We start from the raw sequence: 23,969 nt of genomic DNA on the forward strand, positions 1-23,969 counted from the left end.
CGTGTGGTTCTGGGATTTTTGCTCACCGTTCTTGTTATCATTTTGACGCCATGGGGTGGGATCTTGCATGGAGCCCCAGATCAAGGGAGATTATCAGTGTTCTTGTATGTCTTTCATTTTCTAATAATTGCTCCCACAGTTGATTTCTTTACACCAAGCATTTTACCTATTGCAGATTCAGTCGTCCCAGCCTGGTGCAGGTCTACAATTTTGTCTCTGGTATCCTTCGACAGCTCTTTGGTCTTGGCCATAGTGGAGTTTGGAATGTGACTGACTGAGAGGGTGGACAGGTGTCTTTTATACCGATGATGAGTTAAAACAGGTGCCAGTAATACAGGTAACGAGTGGAGCCTCGTTAGACCTCGTTAGAAGAAGTTAGACCTCTTTGACAGCCAAAAATCTTGCTTGTTTGTAGGTGACCAAATACTTATTTTCCACTGTAATTTGGAAATAAATTCTTTAAAAATCAAACAATGTGATTTTCTGTTTTTTTTTCCATGTTCTGTTCTCATGGTTGAGGTTTACCCATGTTGACATTTACAGGCCTCTCTACTCTTGTTAAGTAGGAGAACTTACACAATTGGTGGTTGACTAAATACTTATTTGCCCCACTGTATGTGTTTGAATGATTTGTTGAGAACGTTGTAAAAAAAAAAAAAAAAGTTAGCATTTTATAGCATTTAAGCTAGCGGACTTTTGCTATGCAAGTTAGCCAATTGCTCTTTTGTTGTACTAAGATTCTCATGTATTTGTTTTTACAATACGTTTGGGGTATCCTCAGGTATTTTATATTTTTATGTTCCTAATCCAATTACTCGATTATTCGAACTAACCAGTTCTTCTATTAATTGACTACCAACGATAGCTGCAGCCTTAAGAGTGAGTCACTAAAACTGTGTGACTGATCTTAAATCTCTTGAACTGATTGATTTGAGTGGGTACACTGTCCTCTAGTGGCAACAGTCAATATGACATAAGTCATTTCACATGCCTGTATCTCGCTGCTACCTGTTAAGACCAACATAAGCTACATTTCTCTTTGAGCTAATGTTTTTTTTGTAATGCAATTGTAATTTAGTTTAAAGGTATATTTATCTGTTTTTTTTGTGGGAATATGTGTGTAACTAATCTTATATTTTGAACTGATGAAGATGCTACTCACTGGTTTCTTCCCAACGATGAGCTTCTCAACCTTCTGGACCTGCGAGACATGGTCTTCATTGGTCTTCAGCTCCCGCTTACGGATCCTCTCATAGATTCCAACCAGAGTCTCCCTGGGAATATCCTCACCATCATCCACACCTGCCACAAAATAGACCAGAGTAATAATATGAATTTATGGAGTTGAAAAAAAATTACACCTGCTGCCTAAATGAATGGGATATTTTGAATAACCTTCTCATTGTATGGACCTCTCATTAAAAAAAACTCAACAAAATAAGTCTGACTCAAAACCCCACCCTAAAATATTAAATATTGTTTGATGGGAAAGTAATAAGCAAAGAAATCTACATGAATATGATGTAGTGATTTGAGTTTGACCCCAACTAAATCAGCCATTATGTTTTGGATCTCATTAATATTAATACTGTGCAGTGATCCCTCGTTTTTCATGGTTAATGGGGACCGCAACCTCCCTGTGTGAAAAACGAAAATTCGCTAAGTAGAGGCAGAGCTTATTTACATTATAAGAACTATAATTATTATTATTTTGGTGTGTTCAGTATGAGACACATAGTACATTTTTTCATTATACTTTGGGGAAAAAAGGGTAAAAAAAAAAAAAAAACCATGTATATTTTAATAAATGTTTTTTAAACACTGCAAATGTCAAGATCATGATATAAATGAGATGTGCGTATATAAACAAAAAAAAAAATACATATAACTTAACATTTTTAACTAAAATGCTGCATTTATTTCTTTTTTCAATTAAAAAAAAAGTCCGCGATGGACTGAGTGCGAGAAGTTTGAAGTAGTGTTGTATCGGTCGGTTCTTTTTGAACAAATTGTTTGGAGGAACGAGACCAAACTAACCACCTTCTGCACTGATTGGTTCTTAAGGAAGTTGGGAGTCGGGACTTGCGTCGGAGGGCGTTGAGCAAGCGGCAGCGTCTGACATTGCGCACGACCAATCAGACGCCAGCCTCATTGCGGACAGGGGGAGGGAGCGGAAACAGAATGAGAGCGTCCGTCACTCACTTCCACGTGTGGCCAATAAGCAGCCAGCGTGCAGGCGGGGGGCAAGACTGAGTTATGTCAAAAAGTGAAAGGAAAGGACTTTGTCACATATTTGTTATAGGGATGGGCGATACCAGTGATTTTGGATTCGATCTGATACCAAGTAACACCAAGGCCAAATATTGTGATCCCGATCCGATATCGATACCAGAAGTTCATATATATATATGTATATATATGTATATATATATATATATATATATATATATATATATATATATATATACACAACCCTGCAAAGTTCTCAGCCATTCTGATGATATCTAATGTACAACTACAGCAAGCACTAAAAAACTATTAAAAGTCTCTTTGTGTCAAATATGCATTGCAATGGAAAAACTGCTGCTTTTAATAACTAGCAAAGCAGTTTCCCTACCAACTCACAAATTTTTAAACAGATTTTGAAATAATTGAAATGGACCTTTAACAAAATAAAAATAAATAGCAAAAAAACATAAGAAATCAAGCATTTGTTTGTAACATAAAACAATATGGAAGAATATATTTCACAGGATAATAAATATTAAACAAAATAAATATTAAACATAAAATATTTTTTAAAAATGTGCACAAAAAATATCCCCCAAAAATAGACATAGAAAATATAATATATTAATTCCAAGTATCGATACTTTTGCTTGGGGATCGATACCTAAAACATAATGCGCTGGATCGAAATATTGATATTTTGGTATCGATTCGCCCATCCCTAATTTGTTAATGTGGAGCCTATCATGTGCTGCTCAAACATACAAAAACACCACGCAAACCTAGTGAGAATGGTTTAGTTTACTACTTTTCTCAACAAACTCGGGACTACATATGACAACATACTATCAAATTTACAGTAGTTTAAAACACTTTAGCGGGTAGCTACGAGGCAAGCAAAAGGTGACCTGCGGTCGCGTGACAGCAGTGCGGGGGGGGGGGGGGGGGGGGGGCTGTCACTGTATGGAGGCTTCATGGCAGCGATATTTACCTCATATGTGCACAGGAAAATGAATATTTAGTATGATCACCATAATACTGATTTGCAATGAAACAGTACATACATGTCAATTTTTTCCGAGTGTTTTATTTATTTATTTTTTTCGTGTCGGAGCGTGTCGGGTGTTGGTTAGTTTGACAAATTAATGTCCATCCGTCCATCATATGCTACTCAAGCGCCCAAAAACAACGCACGCGGGCATGGAAGATGTAGCAATATGTCTCCATTTTTCTTAACAGACTAATGAGAGTGCAAAGGCGACATTGTAAAGAGCAAACAATTATTTCTTGTCAACATTTGACGATCTGAGACGAGGGGGCGACAGGGGAGCTGACTGGATTCTTTATTTATTAATACCAGTGCAAAAATGATATTTCAATACATTCATCTTAATAATGATTTGCAATGAAACGGTTTAGTATAAAAATGTAGTATTGTTTTCATTTGAGAGCAATACATTTGACAACCAGCTATTTACACTTTAGTTTTAACGATAATTACCAAAAATAATAATGAGGAGCATAAAAACAAAAACAACAGAGCGTGAGTTAACTATAACGTGTTGGTGGTTCCATATTTAGAAATTAAACTTTCTCTTCGATTTCTCTTTTTATTTGCATTACAGTAAGCGTGTCACGTAGGCTGGTAGCGGCAGTATTGTATATGTGATCAAGATCATGCTAGAGAAAGTCCGTACACCCCCGAGCCCAGAGCCACAAAAGGAAAATGTTTAACAGTGTCCTAAATCAAAATGCAAGCACGAGCCATGACTTTGATCCCAAAGAAATACGAAAGACGACGTTCTCCCTCGCTATTGCAAACGGCGGGGTAGACTCGAGACGAGACGGTGAAAACAGAATGATATAGTGCAGAGGTCACAGAACCACGGACCACGGTCCGGTTCCGGACCCCCAAGCCGTCTGAACCGGATCTCAAGCTGTCCGGACTAATACACGTTGCAACAACAAAATCTTTTTTTTCCCCCGCGGGTTTGCAGAGAGGAGTTGGTCAACAAACAAAAACCTTAGCGGTGACGCACGTGCGCCAGCCAATAGGAATGAAGCATTTGAAAGTTATTTTTAGAACAGCATGTCTCACACTCGCTTTCCAGACTCCACGGAGTGACAGCCAAAAACTGAGCCGAATGAAGTGGGAGGAAGAGGCGAAAAGGTATGGCAAATGGCGTGCTCAAAACTACACAAGATTGATGCAGAAAACAGAGTGTTTAAGGAGGAGTAGACCGACACATTTTTGTTCATTTTACCTGGTGGCAGCACAAGACCGCTAAGCCTCATCTGTTCAGAGACGGTGTTCTGCCAAAATCTGCTACATCGGTGAAACGTCCTACATTAGTCGAATTTGACACCCAAAGTACTACCGTGCGCGCTAAACTTGTTTTGTTTGGATGCATACAGGCAAAACGTACTAAAAATGCTTTAAGAAAATACTTATATGCAGTTATACCAAATAAAGACGGTTTAAATACGCTACGTGACTAATGTGGTCAATTGCATCAAAGCTAACACAAAAAAACACAATGGTTAAAAGTATGAGAGGGTAATACATGCAAAAAGTATTTTTGAGGCAATGAAAAGGTTCTAAAAAACGAAATAAAAACAAAAATAGTGAGTACTCGCCGCTTCTGATCGATGTGCGCATGCGTGCGGATGCTTGCGCAAGCGTGCTGAGCGTTGTGTAGACGTTTCGCCACGTAGTAAGGAATGGCCGAACAATGTTAGCGCTTGTAAAAAGCAGCAATTTGAAAAGGCACTTTGAGACGAAGCACGCAGCTTTTTTGCAAAGTTTCCCTATGAACTCTTCCATCTGTTCTCAAAAGATAGCGGAATTAAGAGCTCAATATGATCGCTTTATTATCTATTACTAATTAATAATTATTAAATATTATTTATTACTTACTATAAATTTATTTTTTATATTTTATTTACATTTTTGAATGTTGTAATTATCAGCATGGCCACGTAAAGATATGTTTGTATTTTTTGGAAAAAAAAAAACCATTAAAAATATTTCCGGACTCGAGATTGTTATAATTTTTTAATTTCGGACCCAGAGGATTTTTAATTCATGACCCCTGATATAGTGTATAGTGGTATAGATATAGTGTAGGATCACTGTATACTGTAGGTAAAGTGGATCTTTTTAATGCATTTATGTCTGGAAAATCTCAAGAAAGTGGCACAGAGATAGCTGAAAATTAAGTAGATTTAGGCCAAAAATAAACAAATATATCTTGTTTTGACATGTTTTTAATGTTTTATATCCAAATTCAGTATGCAAATACGCAATGTGAGTTTGTGTTTTTTTACCTCTTAAATTTTTGATGAAATCTTCCAGCTTCATCTTCCTCTCGGGTTTGACGTTGGGGCTGTACATGTCTGTGTTGAGGAGGATAATGGCGAAAGCCAGGATGAAGATCGTGTCAGGGTTCCGAAATTGCCGCACCACTGTAGGGTTGCAGATGCAGTATCGCTGGCTAAAAAGAAGACATGACACAGTATGAGATTACATACTGCAGGTGGCCATCTTGTGAATAGTGAGTAAATATGCTAATATTTCTTGAAGGAAACAGGAAGTACATGTTAACAATGGTTCCTTTTTTGCCTTAATATGCTCATCCACAGGAGGAACACAAGTGATAATGGCATTAATAAGCAGTTAGTACACAGTTATGAAAACGAACAGTGGTATAATTTGTGTGATCCGACATCCTCATTAAAATCATCAGCAAGTAGATTTTGAAGAGCAACTAATTTCTGTAGCCCGTTTTGTCACAATGTGCACATTCAGAGTGCTGTGCTGCATCAATATGTGCGTGTCAGTCAGCGTGCAAGTGCACCTGAAAGCTTCAATGAGTCGCTCCACCTTCTGGGCCTCTCCCTGGACACGGATGTGGTTCTGAAATTTCCTGAGGGCTTCATCCAACTCCATGCTCTGAAAGTCCATTTCATCTACCACACAGCTACACAGTACACACAGATAAAGAGAGAGAGCACAAGATATACATGATTATGCACGCACCACGCTATAATAAATCCTACTCCATCAGGCTCACATGTGTATATATGTTAGTGTTTGTGAAAGAGCATTTGACATTGCCATGGCTGGAGCCTTAGCTCATATGATGCCACTATCAATTAGTTACAGAAGTCACATGATTTTGGAGGCTGGCACTTGAACTAGTGGACACACATTTTTCTGGACACCTTGATATATACAGTATTGTATTTGTCGTAGTGCTGTCAAATTTATCGCGTTAACGGGCGGTAATTAATTTTTTAAATTAATCACATTAAAATTAGGGCTGTCAAAATTATCGTGTTAACGGGCGGTAATAATTTTTTAAAAATTAATCACGTTAAAATATTTGACGCAATTAACGCACATGCCCCGCTCAGATTAAAATGACAGCAGTGTAATGTCCGCTTGTTACTTGTTACCTGTTTTTTGTTGTTTGGCGCCCTCTGCTGGCGCTTGGGTCCAAATGATTTTATGGGTTTGGGGAGTGAGCATGGTGCAATGACATCAACAATGGCGAGCTACTACTTTATTTTTTGATTGAAAATTTTATAAATTTTAATAAAACAAAAACATTAAGAGGGGTTTTAATATAAAATTTCTATAACTTGTACTAACATTTATCTTTTAAGAACTACAAGTTTTTCTATCCATGGATCGCTTTAAGAGAATGTTAATAATGTTAATGCCATCTTGTTGATTTATTGTTACAATAAACAAATACAGTACTTATGTTGTATGTATGTTGAATGTATATATCCGTCTTGTGTCTTATCTTTTCATTCCAACAATAATTTACAGAAAAATATGGCATATTTTATCGATTGTTTGAATTGCGATTAATTACGATTAATTAATTTTTAAGCTGTAATTAACTCGATTAAAAATTTTAATCGTTTGACAGCCCTAGTTAAAATATTTGACGCATTTAACGCATGCGCGGAATGACCCGCTCATGCATTGCCTCAAACAGATTATAATGATGCCGTGTTTTTGCACATTGAGAGCCAAGAGGCAGGGAAATGAGAGTGGAAACAGGCGTTCATTGGACCGCGCCCTTTATTGGCATAAGCTTTGGCAACTCTTTCACAACAAACAAAATGATTGTGGCACACGACGTGGGGAAGAATGACAGGAGATGATCTTTTTCTAAACACGCTTCATTCATCACAACGCAGAACATATACCATTTGCAGCCACCACTGACATTCATGGTGTCCCAACTTCACATCATGCATTTGGGCGGAACAATTAAGTCGCTACAGTATCATTTAGTGAAAGCACAACATAAATAATATTCCTATTTATCAAAAAAAAAAAAAAAAATACTGTCAAATTTATCAAGTTAACGGGCGGTAATTAATTTTTCAAATGAATCACGTTAAAATATTTGACGCATTTAACGCATGCGCGGAATGACCCGCTCATGCATTGCCTCAAAAAGATTATAATGATGCCGTTTTTTTGCACATTGAGAGCTAAGAGGCAGGGAAATGCGAGTGGACACGGGTGTTCAATGGACCGCGCCCTTTATTGGCATAAGCTTTGGCAACTCTTTCACAGCAAACAAAACTATTGTGGCGCACGATGTGGGGAAGAATGACAGGAGATGATCTTTATCTTAACACGCTTCATTCAACACAATGCAGGACATATACCATTTGCAGCCACCACTGACAGTCACGGTTGCCCAACTTCCCATCATGCATTTGGGCGGAACAATTAAGTCCCTACAAGATTATTTAGTGAAAACACAACAAAAATAATACTCCTATGTCTCCAAAAAATAATCTTCACAAAAAGAAAAGCGCTCAATGCAAAGAGAACTGGCATTCCCAATCAAAATAGCTATGCAAAATACACATAAAACTTACTCAGACTTCGGTCAAACTCTATTCAAGCATTTCGTTTAGCTCAACAAATACACTAGATGGCAATATTTAGTCACAATATACAAACTACCAGAGGTCTCGTAATTTGTGAAGTCAACGCTCAAATTAACGTATGGTACAATCAACCCGGAAACTACGGCGTCAGTCGAGGGGCAAAACGCACTCGTTGGCTAGATCTCTGATTAATTTAAAACTTGCCATTGACACCTAGTGGTTTATTTCAATCACTACCTTATGTAGTTAAAGACACTGTGGAAGAACGGCAGGGAGCCCATGGGACGTCTCGCTCGGCGACGTCAACAATGGCGCGCTATTAGTTAATTTTTTTAATTGAAAATTTTATAAATTTTATTAAAACGAAAACATTGAGGGTTTTTAATATAAAATTACTATAACTTGTACTTACATTTATCTTTTAAGAACTACAAGTCTTTCTATCCGTGGATCCCTTTAACAGAAAGAATCTTAATAATGTTAATGCCATCTTATAGATTTATTGTTATAATAAATACAGCACTTATGTACAGTATGTTGAATGTATATATCCGTCTTGTGTCTTATCTTTCAATTCCAACAATAATTTACAGAAAAATATGGCATATTTTAGAGATGGTTTGAATTGCGATTAATTACGATTAATTAATTTCAAACTGTGATTAACTCGATTAAAAATTTTATTCATTTGACAGCCCTAATTTATACAAATATCAATATATACAGTACTGGCAGTACTGTGAAAAAAAAGTAAATTGGTTTGTAGTCTTATTTCTAAAGGCACTTTGTTTTTTGTTTTTTTCAGAAAATGTGGAATTCATTCTCCAATTTTATTGTATTGTTGAGAGAAATAAGTGCTGCCTTTGAAACAGCTAATGCTGTCATACCTTCTTGTGAAAAACAGCAGCTTAAGGTCAGCTTTGTATTGTATTGGCATGTTGAGAAATAAGTACTGCCTTTGAAATGGTTAATGTTAGTACACGTTCTTTTAAAAAAATAAAAATAAATAAAAAGCAGCTTAAGGGCAGCTTTTTGTTGTATGGGCATGTTTCCATCGTTCCTGTTGAATCATTAGGATATTTAAAATAAAAATAATGGCCATAAATTTGTTTAGCTACTTTATTAATTAATAATGTATGATGAGTTGATAATTGTGATAATCGTGATCATCGTCAATACTGTGATCGAATTGTTGCACCCTGAATCGTAATCGAATCGAATCTTGCGGTGCCTTAGATCAGGGGTTCCAACCGCCGGGCCGCGGACCGGTACCGGTCCATGGCGCATTTGCTAACGGGCGGCATAGAAATAATCATTTATTAACGACTGCGGTCTGGCCAAATTAACTTTGGTGTGTGCCCCTTAACACACCAATATCCCTCTCTACTTTAGATATAATACTACAGGATAGAATGTCGTCATAGAAATCCATTGATTGGACTGCTAGCAGTACATCTTGTTTTGTATATCTATATGCGCTTGTCCTCGATAATGATGTATGACGTAGGGCGGGAGCATCACATTTGATCCCGGAAATAATTAGCCCCCACACATGAATGACTGAAAAACAGACGTCTTTGGACAGATTATTTACGGGGAAAGGGCACCTGACGAGCCAGAAGATGAGCCTACAACCTAGAAGAAAATAAAATCTATGCTACTTCCCAATCACTAAAGACCCACGAACTGCGAAGGAGTGGATTCGTGACCCATATGTGAATAAACCGAGTGATTCGAGCATGTCTGTGCAACAGACAGATCAGCTTGTAGAGATCGCAAATCACGGCGACCTTAAACGTATATTTGAGACAACAACTCTACCGAGGTTCTGGATTAAAGTCATATCGGAATATCCTGACATTGCTAGGAGAGCACTGAAAACTGTGCTACAATTTCCAACATCGTATCTTTGTGAAGCGGGCTTTTCTCACTCTCCCATCACATATTCATGGGACCATCTCGTCTCAGTGAAACAAGCTCAGGCCTCCCACTGATTCAGCGGGTGAGTTGTGTTTTCCCTGCACTTACCGCGAAGGGGCTAAAAACAAATGTTGTTTTATATTTGCTGTAATTTTTTGCCGCACATTGCCCGTGTTTTGACAAATTTGGCATGTGCGTAACATTAAAAATGACAACGATTGCAGCAATTCCAAAGTACACACTACAAACTTTCTTTAAAGAAAGGAATATCAACTTACGTTTGCCAACGTTGGCTGCACACAACAACTGCACGCAGCTCTCTCACTTAACGACTTTGCAGTGTCGTTAAGCATTAATTTACGCCATTTTTGTGTTGCACACGTATGTTTATGGTGTAAATACTTTTTTAGCACCATTGGACAACATTCAGAGTAGGGCTGCAGCTATCGAATATTTTAGTAATCGAGTAATCGACTGAAAATTCTATCGATTAATCGAGTAATCGGATAAAACATTTTTTTTTTTTTTTAGGTAAAGAGCAATTGTACATATAGATGAGAAAACAAGACATTTCATGTAATATTGGACCATTTTCAGTCAATCAATGTCTTTATTTTCAATGTACATTGTTGAAAACAGCCAACAATTGCTTCTCAAATGTGACTAAAAAAAGACTAGTTCACTGCTTTCACTCCACATACTTTTAGATCTTATAAGAAATATATATATTTCTTACCTAAAAATGTCATGACGCTTGATAACACACGACTTAAAAGTTAGGTGTTTTTCCTACATGTTGCAATTGAATTTCCACTTGTGTCAAGTTAGTCTAAACTGTAAGTCTTTATAGGATTTGAGTTTTTGCAGTGTTCAAAATAAATGCTGTGCTGTATTGGAGCACATTAGGCACCAGTGTTACTTGGTGTTTTATCCAGCAATGACTACTGAGCTAAAATTGACAGTTAGCATTATTATGTTTTTATTTTACACCCTAATCACTCTACAGCGCTGTTTTCACAGATTAAATAAAGCCTGTATGTAAGAGTTAGCCACGCATCGACAGTGGTCATAATGAATAGAAACCTGGCCCTCCGCAGGGATAACGTTAGTATCTTATTTATGAGCGCTCAGAAGTGTACTGCTTTAAGATGGCGGCTGTTTCATTAACGTCGCCGAGTCGCTCATTTTGCATCTAGTTCTACGTACATGTGATATTTATGACACGCCTCAGACCATACCTGCTAGGCTGCTACCACCGTAGCAACATGCGGGCGTAGTTTTTAGCAACTTCGGCACAGTTTGTAACGGCTGTCGGCTGCAGTAAGGTATTTTTTTATTGCTTCTTCCTCTACGCACGTGACGTCAGCGCGTTGTCCCGCATTAAAAGTAGCCCGGGCAAAACGTGATGCTTAGAGCTGGCAAAATTAAACGATCCCTCGAGGTGAATAACATCACTGGATCAGTTTTTAAACTCGAGTTACTCGAGTTGCTCGAGTATTCGTTTCAGCTCTAATTGAGAGTCCAACTGTATATAAAAGAGGGCTTTTTTCACCGCCACAAAAGCTTTGGGAGTAAAATTTTGTAAGGGTGCAAAATCTGACAGAACACACGTCCGTGAAAAAAATGACCCAAATCACACCGGTCCGTGGTGCAAAAAAAGGTTGGGGACCCCTGCCTAAGATGGCAAACCCCTCATAGGAACTGAACTCGTTCGTAACTCTGGGACAACCTGTTTTGGGTTTTGCTCGTTAAAAGAAGAAAAAACATCAATACCAGCTTGAACAATCCTCAACCAAGTACACACAGCATCCTAGCTGTATGTCTGCCTAAGTTAAATTGTATGGTGTAGTCCAGGGGTGTCCAAACTTTTGGCAAAGGGGGCCAGATTTGGTGTGGTAAAAATGTGGGGGGGCGACCTTGGCTGACGTCCTTTACGTAGAACAATATATTTAAGCAAATTTTAGCAAGCCATTCTGTGTGTCACATTTTCTTTATTATTTTTCTTTTATTAATAATTTCAACAATATCGCAACTAGCCTTTGTTGCGTTCTTTTTTTACTCTCAGGCTCTTGCGAAATACTGATGCTGTGAAATTAAACTAGCTTCAAGTTGCTTCAATTTCTCGCTACGTATCTTCCCTGTAATCTTGTTGTACATGTCAGCGTGTCTTGTTTGGTAATATCGCATCACATTGAACTCTTTAAAAACAGCGACTGTCTCTTTGCAAATGAGACAGACACAGTTATTGCGTGTTTTAGTGAAGAAATAGTCCAATTTCCACCTATCCTTGAAGCGTCGGCCAACGCAGTCAACTTCCTTTTTTTTTTGTTGATTGTCGCCATTTAGAAAATTGTAAGTAAAGGGTAAAACACGGGGTAATGTTTCTTAGAGTGCCTTTTAGTGGGTAAATGAGGAGCAGCATTTAGTGTGTAAGCTACTTCATATGCTGGTAGCAGTACTGCTGAACAATTTATTAAGTGTGTGCGGGCCAGACGTTATTGATTTTATGACAGAGGCTGGGGGCCGGATGAAATTTGACCACGGGCCGCATTTGGCCCCCGGGCCTGACTTTGGACATCTTTGGTGTAGTCCCTCCAAATGTGTCCACAATGTCATACTCACTCCAAAACATCCCTGTTGAACTGTTTCTGTCGATTTCCTAGGAATTCTCCAATCATCTGCCGACTCAGGCCTTTTCTTTGCAGCAAGAAGTGAGCAACACCAACTGGTGTGTCAGGAATGAAGCCCCTCTCAGTCAAGTACTGGATTCCCTTCTCTGGCTTCCTGATGAATCCGACAATTCAAGAGGGAAATACATTAATTCCTCAAATTAATTTAAGTTTAAAGAATGAACAGATGATAAAATATCATAATGTATGTGGTTATTAGTGCTTACTTGTTGAAGAGATTCAGGCCAATACGATAATGTCTCTTACGAATCACATCGTTGCTAAAGATGGGCGAATCCCAGCTGTTTCGTGTCTCTTTGTGGTAAGTTTGCTTGCTCAGCGTCTGCTCTCGTAGGCTGTCCCTCGACGAGGACTCAGAACTACAGTTAATAGTGTCGTTTGAGTTAGATGTGCTGTTGACGCTGTCATTGTCCCCATCCGAAAAGTCGGACTCCGATTTGCTCTGCCGGTTAGCTGAGCCGTTGATAGCTAGGTGGCTCTCCAGCTGGCGGTGGCGGTGACGTAGAGGAGCATCCTCATCACGGGACGGTGCTCGTGGCGGGGGTCCATGGGAAATATGTTTGGGGCTTGCCTGGGATGACGTTACGATATGGCCGTGCGTTTCGTACACAGGCGGCCTTTTGACCGAGCCCCGTTCGGAACGATCGCTGAGCTCTGCAGAACTGTCGCTAGGAGGTTCTATTGTCAACAAAGGAAGATGGTCCATTCTCAGACGTTGCTCTTGGCACTCAAGAGAAGGAGTGCTGCGGCAGCTCGTATCCGTATCCCGACCTTCATCTTTAGGGTCAATAGGCCAGTAGTCCTGGGAGGAGTTGAATGATCGCAAGCGCATGTCCGATTCAATACCAGGGGGGTGTTCTCCCGACCTCGATAGAGCAATGGGAGGTGACATGTCGTCCTCGTCGATGAACAGTGTGACGTCGCTATAAGATGCCATGGCGTCATCCTGAATGTGTCCAGCTGCCCTTCGGTGAGGCTTCACTTGATAAGGAACCTCTCTCTCCACCTCAGGGTCTGGACCTTCATCCCCCTGAAGGCTGCGGCAGTTCAGTGCATCGTCTATGGACTCGGCCAGGGATTTGACCTGCCTGGAGAAGGCGTCCTCTAGTTCCGTGATGGCATCTGTCAGATCACCCTGCGTGGGTGGATGAGATGCCATATTAGCCTGCTGATGGACCTGTATATCCCCACATTCAGTCTGCAACATGGACATTGGGGCGCCATCCTCCGTCATGGACACCTGTCTCCCTTCAAAGTACGAGCTGTGCACTTTCTCGGCACCCTCGAATGATAACTGCATCCTCATGTTGGAGAGAACGATACGTCTGGACATACGATTCTCGGACATAGAGCTCCTGAGACGTTCAAAATTCTTGTTCATTTGATACTGGCGAAAGGCAGTCTGGATCGTGCGAGCCGCATGCCGGGTTATGAATCGTCCTCCATATTTGCGCTCCAGCATTTCCACCTGAAAAGAAGATAGAACATGGTAAAATTGGCCAAAAGGTGATTTAGCACGTCTTAGTGGTGGATTCTCTTTAAAGTCGGAGGTGATTAAATAAATACCTGTTTATCCTGAAGATCAGCAGAGAGCTCATAGCTCTCTGATAGCGAGCGGGAGCGCTTGATGGCCTCCTCCTCTGCTTGTTTCCGAAGGATGGACTGCGAGTGCTGGAGCTTCGGTCGCCGGGGTCTCTGAGGCCCAGGCTGAACGCCGTGGCTGTAGAGGGCGCTGTCAAAGCGGTCAGGGCTGATGACTGACCCGTGAGTCACCGGACCTGGTCCATAACCTGCTCCTTCATCTAGGGAAGGGCCGCTCTCATTGGACCGTCCATCCCCTTCCACACTGCAAAACAGGACAGTGAGACTTTAATCGACAACATCCAAATTGGCCCGAATATAAGACGGTGTTTTTTGCATTGAAATAACACTGAAAAAGAGGGGGTCGTCTTATATTCGCGGTCTAGACATTATACCCATTCACAGCGCTAGATGGCGCCAGATATCAGTGAAGCGATGTTCTGTCAAGACAGATCTCAGCTACTCTTTTCAGTTTAACCAGTTTGCATAGGCGGATCTTCTATTCAGGCGAAGTAGGCGATCGCCCTAGGCCACCAACCAGTAGGCGGCCCCCAACCAGCTGCCCTTGCCCCAACGAGCAAGGGCTTGGGCCACCGGAGCCAGCAGCACCCCCAACTATTCATCATGTATAATTACGTCACCATACCAAACAAACAAAACAAAAAAGAAAGCCATTTGAATGCTGCATTTATATTACCCCCGCCCCCCCCCCCCCCCCCCACACACACACACAAACGCACTACAATGGACTGTTCCCCGACGACGGACTGAGTATCAGTCGCTTAGTTTCATTTAGCGCCGTTTAGCTTCCCTTAGCTCCGTTTAGCATCGCTTAGCTCCGCTTAGCTGTTCGTTAGCTTCACTTAGCTCTCCTGCGTTTTTCACCCCACTAAGCTCGCTATTTTTACAGCTCACTTGCTACTTTACACGTCGGCTATAGTTTATTTCGAACACATGAGCAAACGTGCTCTCCATAAGAGCCAAAGTGCAGTGAGGGAGAAGTTGAGAACAGGCCGGAGGCCGCTAATGCCTCTTTTAACTTTCTTCTTCTTCACACTGAACATAAAATACACGACAGCACACCCTGTGGCGAAACAATGCAGTACAGTTCCAATCAGTCATACAATAACACTCAGTGTAAAGCTTTCGGTTAGCGGTTTAGCAAACGGACCTCCGGTGAACATTTCAAAATAAAAGCACGTCATGTTCGTCATATAAATAACGATTTCTGGAGTTAATCCCACATACTTCAGAAATAATATTATAATATGTTGAGTAAATACTACAGAATACAGATTCTACACTAAGAATAGCTTTCAAATGACACTCTTTATGACAAATATGATTGGCAATGAATAATTATTATAATTATTATACTACTATTATATATAGTAGTATACTATAATAATAATGATAGCATTTTTTAAAGAATTGTTTTGAATAATGTTGGAAAGGCAAAGTCAGTTTTCTGAATCTGTTTACTTTCCATTCTTTTGCATTAGTAAATGCTATCAGCTAGGCCTGTCAAAATTATCTCGTTAACGGGCGGTAATTAATTTTTAAAATTAATCACGTTAAAATATTTGACGCAATTAACGCACATGCCATGCTCAAACATTAAAACGACAGCACAGTGAAATGTGTACTTGTTGTGTTTTTCGGAGTTTTGTGATTTTATAGGCTTCAGCGTCAGCACCCATGAGCATTGAGTCCGGTGGCATCAACAATAAACTACTAGTTCATTTGATGTTTGAAAATTTTACAAATTTTATTAAAACGAAAGCATTAAGAGGGGTTTTAATATAAAATTTCTATAACTTGTACTAACATTTATCTTTTAAGAACTACAAGTCTTTCTATCCATGGATCGCTTTAACAGAATGTTAATAATGGTAATGCCATCTTGTTGATTTATTGTTATAATAAACAAATACAGTACTTATGTACCGTATGTTGAATGTATATATCCATCTTGTGTCTCATCTTTCCATTCCAAAAATTTACAGAAAAATATGGCATATTTTATAGATGGTTTGAATTGCGATTAATTGCGATTAATTATTTTTTAAACAGTAATTAACTCGATTAAAAATTTTAATTGTTTGACACCCCATACTATCAGCATGTAACCTCATTGTTTATTTGTGATTATTTATTGTTATCTACATGATTATTTGTACTTTAATAAATAATTTAAGTGTTCCAAAATGGTTTTGTGAATTAATAAGTGTCATCAAAAATTTCATTGCTCAATTATTTAAAAAAAAAAAAAAAGAAAAGAAAATTATTAGTCGACTAATTGTAAAACTAGTCGGCTGACTAATCAGGAGAAAATTTGTAATTTAGGACAGCCCTAGTGTACCGGAACATATTTCCTCCACACCCTTCTCACCGTTTTAACCCCTCACCCATGAAGAGGGCCCCTGGATATGTTTGCCTTCGGCCCCAAAATTGCCAAGTCCGCCACTGCCAGTTTGCATTATTTTATTGCAATGTTTTTCCTTATTCAGATTTGTTTCAAGACTACAGTTACAGTTAGACTTCACTTTGATGGTTAATGCAGTTATTGCAATTTTGTTGTTTTATCACAATAGATTGGTTTATTTACATTTCAAATACCAGAAGCCATTCATTTACGAACGTGATTGCACTTTAGTTTACATATTTAAATGTTCAGATATTAAGATTTGAATGAGGCAAAATAACATGCTTTTTCTCTCAAAAATATTGTTATAATCATTTGCTTCCGATGTACTGTAATTACTTTCTGTATGAAAACTAATTTGGTGTTCAAAAAGTCTTTAAACTTGAGTCTTGAAAAAGAGGGGGTCGTCTTATAATCAGGGCTGTCTTATACGTTATACTTTTTTTTTTTTTTTTTTTTTTTACGACATATTGGTAGAACAAAGACTGTTGCAAATCACATACAAGTGTTATAATACAAAAGGAAGAACAGCATGTAACTTCCTTATAATTTGCATTCACAAATTTGCAAGTATGATTCTAATTTGAAAACAGTGAGACACAAAAAGAATGTTTTTTTAATGGTGTGAAAAAAATGCAAATATAGCATTTAATTTATAGTCAGCCGACTCGCTCATTGGATGTGTTAACAGATAATGAAGAAAATGAGATAATTACTCACTCGCTCTTTCACACATCTGAATAATGAGCTGAAAGTTTATTGCGAAGGGACCCTCTATTTTCTCTTCCTTCATATTTTGTTCAACATTCTTTCAGCCAACTCAGGTCCAGAGTACACGCTCCTCCAGGAAACTTCCCTTTATGCCACCCAAAGGACCAATCAGTAACCACAGTGAGTTGCGTGATGTTTGTCGGAGCAACGTCACACTATTTAGGTACCGTACTTGTCTCAAAGTCCACTTTTGTATACAACAGCCGAGCAAATATGACTTTTGTGGGCTCTTAAAGGCAGTTAAACTGTGTCCTGAGCAGCTACACTTGGCATTTATTTTCCTGCATGGTATAGAGTGGCCCCTGTTCATTGGTAAGCAAATGTGTTCGAGCTGTGACTCGACACACCCACATAGTGTACACAATCCACTTCCTTTATTAGTCAGCCTGACTACAAAATGCCACTGCAACAGCAAGCTGTCAAACAACCACGATGCTAGGGTAACAAATAAACACTATTGAACAACAGAGTGTTGCAAAGAACATCACAAAGCTTCCATGAACAATGTTAATGATTTGGGCTAACTTGTAGAAATATTTCTCAAATATCAGGCATAGTAAAAGCGCCACTCGTTTGGCAGTCAAAGTTCCTCTGAGGTCATTTTCATCATTTGTTAATGATGAAATTACATGAAATATGATTGAAGATTTACCGTATTTTTCGGACTATAAGTCGCACCAGCCATAAAATGTTAACGTAACAGCTATTAAGAGTTATTCAAATAACTATATCATAAAAAAACATGCTAACAAGTTTACCAAACCATCAGTGTCACTCCAAAACACCAAAATAACATGTGAAATGATATAGGAAGTGGTACAAGCACATGGTTTTCACTGGGTATAGGGAAGAGGAAGGGGTTAAATTATAGGGGGTTTTCACATATCTGTTATTGGCTAAGTCCTGTTTATTTTTGTTTATCTTGCATCTTATGTATATGGTTATTTAGTTTATTTCATTGTTAATATGAGGACTAGTTACATAGTGCGGACAGATGTAATTAAGGAATAGAAATGGGGGGTAGGTTTTAATAAGCAAATGCTTCATCCTACTCCTTTTTGGACAATGAATAAATTCTGATCTTGTTTATTATTATCATTATTATTATTGTCTTAACTATTGTTTCTGTTATCTGGAGAATATCATTGGTTCTGTCTGATTAAAGAAAAAAAAATTCATTTTGTTTTTCGTTTGTTTTCTCATGTCCAAATAAAGCATTCATTCATTCATTCATCCATATAATAATAATTTCACACATACATTGCTCCAGTGTATAAGTCGCACCCCCAGCCAAACTATGAAAAAAAACGACTTATAGTCCGAAAAATATGGTAATTGTTTTTGTGTGATGTTTATTTTTTTGTTTGTATTTATATTATACAAATTCTAATAGTTTTATCATACTGCTTGTTTTTCTTTTACTAGGGTGACCAAACGTCCTCTTTTGCCTGGACATGTCCACTTTTTACGTCCTGTCCGTGGCGTCCGGCTGTGTTTTATAAATTAATGAAAATGTCCGGTTTTCATTATTTTTCACAGGCCCAATTAGCATGTGTTAAAATTGATTGACACTTTGCACAGAATACTCCGGTACTGTGCTGCCTGTGACGTGTTCCCAGGGAGCTTGCCGAGTTATTAAGAGTTTTTTCCGATCAATACGTATAAAATCAAATGCTCATGTACCCAAAAGAGTAATTAAGTCGAAAATAGCATGCATGCGCCGTCACAGACTGTCTTTATCATGGCGTTAACTGACAATTCTCATTCACAAACAAACTTTCGTCACGACAGGCTACAGGTACACTTGCTAAACTTACTTTTTGGCAACTGTTGACTTTTATCGGAGCTTTGTACAAGTGTGATGTGTAAAATCCCGTTGGGTGTCGCATCGTGTCGCTGCAGATGATTGTAAACTTTTATAGCAATTTTTGATTTTGCCCCGGCTACCGGTGCTCGCTAATAGGGTAGCTATCAATGAGCTAAGACAGGCTAAGCATTATGGGAAATGTAGTTTTGAACTGCTGCATTTGGGAACGTGTTGGTTGAATAGTTTGTCAGAACATTTAATGAGAATAACAATTAAGTGAGCGTAACAATTTGTCAATGACAGTTGTCGTGATGGTAATTTATAAAAATGTTTATTTGGCACATAACCTACTGTGTGAGTGTGTATTGACTGGACTACATTTCCATGGGTCTGCATTATATATATAAATATATATATATATATATATATATATATATTATGGCTGTCAAACGATTAAAATTTTTAATCGAGTTAATTACAGCTTAAAAATTAATTAATCGCAATTCAAACCATCGATAAAATATGCCATATTTTTCTGTAAACTATATATATATGTTCTGTAAAATGTTGGAATGGAGAGATAAGACACAAGATGGATATATACAGTGGGGAGAACAAGTATTTGATACACTGTAAATGGGAAAACCCGTTGGCAGTGTATCAAATACTTGTTCTCCCCACTGTATATTCAACATACGGTAGGTACATAAGGACTGTAGTGGGCATTTCACTCTACTGTCATTTAAATCTGTCTATGCTGTCCTCACTCCGAAGCGTCTACTTTTTCCAAAGCTAGACAGCTAGTGAACGACGCCTTAATAATCAGACTTCTTCCTTTTTCATCTGATTTATTAATAGAATAGCCTCAAACCATTGTCCTCTTTAGACCGTCGTAAAACTACCCAAAAAAAGTACACAAGCATTGCATTATCAACAACGTTAGCTTAGCACGCTATACAGGTTCACTAAACATAAACAAAAAGCGTCTCATACAAAAAATAGAACATTTCGCTTACTAACATAACATGTACATTCTTTACAACAACCATACTTACGGACAAATCTTGTCCAAGGATCATATAAGCACAACATCACAACGTAGGCGTTAGCCCGAGACGTCCTGCAGCCATAATGAACTGACAAGAAAACAAACCATGTCGCAAAGCGACCACAAGAGTTCGCTGTTAGACAGCACAAAAGCCTTGCTGTAAAACTTACCAAAAGGCAGAATACTGTCTGAGCGGGACATGTGCGTTAATTGCGTCAAATATTTTAACGTGATTAATTTCAAAAATTAATTACCGCGCGTTAACGCGATAATTTTGACAGCCCTAATATATATATATATATATATATATATATTTTTTTTTTTAAATCATTATTTAATTCGTATTTTTGTTTGATTATTTTTTAGGAAGATTTTTGTCTGAGGAGGAAAAAGAAAAGTCTACCAGGATATGCAGAATAAACATCATTGGCCCGGCTTTTCACTCGCTGACGTGACTCCCCCCCCCCCCCCCCCCAACCCCCCCACCCCCCGAACTTGTCAGCGCTGACGAATTCGGGTGGAGTGGGGGGGGGTTAGCCACACTAAGCCACACGGTTGCTAACCATCATATGCTATTGTGTAACCCTAACTGGATTTATTACTTTATGACTTTTCATCCTTCACACAGCCGCTGGAAACAGAAATGCCGTTTAATCCATCTACAGGCGACCATTATGATTTTACGACATTATGAGGGTGTGCGCTGGCCCTCATGGGAAACGCAGCACTGGTCGTCATGGATGACTCAGTCTACCTCAAGGCAAAACACTACCGCTTTTGTCCACCGGCAGCGCTAAAACCGACCAAAACTGAAAAGTTACCAAGTGTTCGTTTAAGTATGTCAACATTAAATTGACACTTTATTTCAGTGTATTTATTTCAGTTGATTTATTTATTTTAATCCAAATTATTATTTTCTTTTTAATATTACATTATTATCGCATGGCCTGACAGATCTCGAAAATGGACATCTAAAAAGTGATTGCTAAATCCTTAGCGCATGACACCCACTAAAGGTCTATTGTTACTCAACAAAGCATGTGCGTATTGCTGAAAGTGGTCGTCACAATCATCAGCGGGAAAACATTAAATCCAGTTCCAAGAGCTGCAATATTGTTTGGAATGGATACAAACAGAGATTATATGTTCTTAGGTATCACAGTCATTCATTCTTCGCAGATGGAGATGATCTCATGAGCATTTAACATCTTGCTAGGAAGTACATTTAAAGTTGGAGTGCACATGAGTACAAAACAGCAGCTTTAATACAGCTGAAATTACAGAATCTAGCTCAACACAACACTCCATTTCATAATCAGCACTGGGACGGGAAAAAACGTCCGAGCCATCTGTCAAACACTACGCTAACATCCACACACACACTTTACCTGCTCCCACAGCACCAAAAGGGCAGTCTCTGGAAATACTGATTCATACATTTATTATGAATTGATTAATGGCACAATGAAGAATGTGTACGGCTGTAGAGTAACTAAAAATAAAATCTATGTTGTCATTTGTACGATATACCAGATGTGGTATGGTTAGCAGATATTTAATAGTATGGAATCATTTGGATAAATGCATCAGCTTGGAACAATTTACTCCCTGGCAGTGAAATTCTGAACTGTTATTGTAAGGTTACTGTTGTAAGATATTAGCAATGAATACAGTATAAGGCAGCGTGTACTAAACAGGCTAAGAATAAGATGAATGTGGACTACTTCAAATTATTTTCTGGCATGTGTAAAGACATTCCCTACAGTGGACATTAGTGTACATCGGTGTATTTTGTGGTTTCATTCAATAACTGTTGGCTTAGCAGCCATCTTTTACTGTGTATAAAATACCTAACAATATGCAAGCAGAGATGAATACCGTGATTTTCAGACTATAAGCCGCTACTTTTTTCGTTCGTTTTGATACCTGCGGCTTATAATCCAGTATGTCTTATTTGTTGATTTATTTGGGTTAATAGGTAATACTTTATTTGACAGCGGCGTCATAAGACCGTCATAATTATGACATGACACTATCATGGGCATTACTGAATGCTAATGTCATTAGGTGTCATCCGGCAAATTATGTCACTAACTCATTTACGTCCAGCTTGGATCTTTTACATCCATTCAAAAGTGAGATAATTTTTCAGATATCACTAAATGACATCTGTTATAAGCATTCATTAATGCTCATGACAGTGTCATGTCATAATTATGATTGTCTAATGGCAGTCTTATAGTCCCACTGATTGTCATTTACATCTGTAGCGCTGTAATGTATGCTAGGAGGCATGTTGAACGACAACAGTGTTGAAAACAAAGGTTGACTGTCTCCCCCAAGGGAGAAGTGATGTCCAAATGAAGCTTCTTAAAAGCAATGAAGCTTTGCAGCCAGTTGGTTCAAAGCTTCACGGTGGTTCATTTGGTCTAATGACAGTCGTATGAAGCCGCTTTCAAATAAAGTGTTACCGGTTAATATCTTTTGGTGTAAATATTCCATAATAGAGTGAGGACAACTGCAGCTTATAGTCAAGTGTGGCTTCAGTCCAGTTTGGAGGTGGCAAAATCGTGGTCTGGGGTTACATCCAGTATGGGGGTGTGCGAGAGATCTGCAGGGTGGAAGGCAGCATAAATAGTCTGAAATATCAACAAATCTTAGCTGCCTCTTACATTCCTAACCATAAAAAGGGACAAATTCTGCAGCAGGATGGTGCTCCATCGCATACTTCAATCTCTACCTCAAAGTTCCTCAAGGCAAAGAAGATCAAGATCCTCCAGGACTGGCCAGCCCAGTCACCAGACATGAACAGGATGAAAGAGGAAGCATGGAAGACGAAACCCAAGAATGTTGATGAACTCTGGGAGTAATGCAAGACTGCTTTCTTTGATCTTCCTGATGACTTCATCAATAAATTGTATGAATCTTTGCCGAACTGCATGGATGCAGTCCTTCAAGCCCATGGAAGTCATACAAAATATCAAATTTGGATCTCACAGCACCACTACTTAATTTGCTTATGTTATGTAACATATTTTTGTATTTGAAGTACATTTTTTGTTCAATTTTCACACTACTTTCTGTCGGCGCTAAAATTTTTGTCTTGCCAAAATTTGACCTTTATGTCTTCATTAAATAATAAGTCTTTTTTCAGTGAAACAAATATATTTTTGTACATTCAACATCATTTGGGAGGGTCTTAGCATTCATATGAGCCATTTCTGAAACCAATTGAATCCGGTAATTAAAAGTCAGGTTATTAGTAATTGTTTCTACAAAATGGATAAGCGACAAGACTTTGGTCAGGGACTGTATGAACAAATGCTGTTTTTGTGCCAAATTTATAGTCAGGTGCGCCTTATAGCGCGAAAATTAGGGTAACTAAATTATTGTCAGAGGTTATAGAAACCACAGGATTAACACTAAGCTTGTAGTTTACAACAGACTGCAACACAAAACACACAATCATCTGCGGTTCGGACAATTAAGAAAATGATATTTTAAGGTCAAATTACATTTTTAGATTTGAATTTTAAAAATTGGCTAGTGAAGCAAGAGTTTTGTGGCCTGAGGGCT

The 23,969-nt window shown here is 38.5% G+C and overlaps 1 protein-coding gene across 7 annotated transcripts in view; it reads right to left on the bottom strand.

Moving 5' to 3' along the window:
- Positions 1-23,969, bottom strand: part of LOC130930991 (IQ motif and SEC7 domain-containing protein 1-like) — a 343,354-nt gene that overhangs the window by 27,042 nt on the left and 292,343 nt on the right. For all 7 annotated transcript variants that reach the window (XM_057859405.1, XM_057859412.1, XM_057859428.1 and 4 more), the window contains 6 exons: positions 14,328-14,607; positions 12,968-14,229; positions 12,694-12,855; positions 6,087-6,209; positions 5,557-5,723; positions 1,163-1,302 (listed from right to left, as the gene is read on the bottom strand). In XM_057859405.1, the coding sequence (XP_057715388.1) occupies positions 1,163-1,302; positions 5,557-5,723; positions 6,087-6,209; positions 12,694-12,855; positions 12,968-14,229; positions 14,328-14,607 (2,134 nt within the window). The remainder of the gene's footprint in view (positions 1-1,162; positions 1,303-5,556; positions 5,724-6,086; positions 6,210-12,693; positions 12,856-12,967; positions 14,230-14,327; positions 14,608-23,969) is intronic.

This window comes from Corythoichthys intestinalis, chromosome 2 (assembly GCF_030265065.1).
Source record: "Corythoichthys intestinalis isolate RoL2023-P3 chromosome 2, ASM3026506v1, whole genome shotgun sequence".
In the NCBI taxonomy this organism is placed as follows: Eukaryota; Metazoa; Chordata; class Actinopteri; order Syngnathiformes; family Syngnathidae; genus Corythoichthys; species Corythoichthys intestinalis.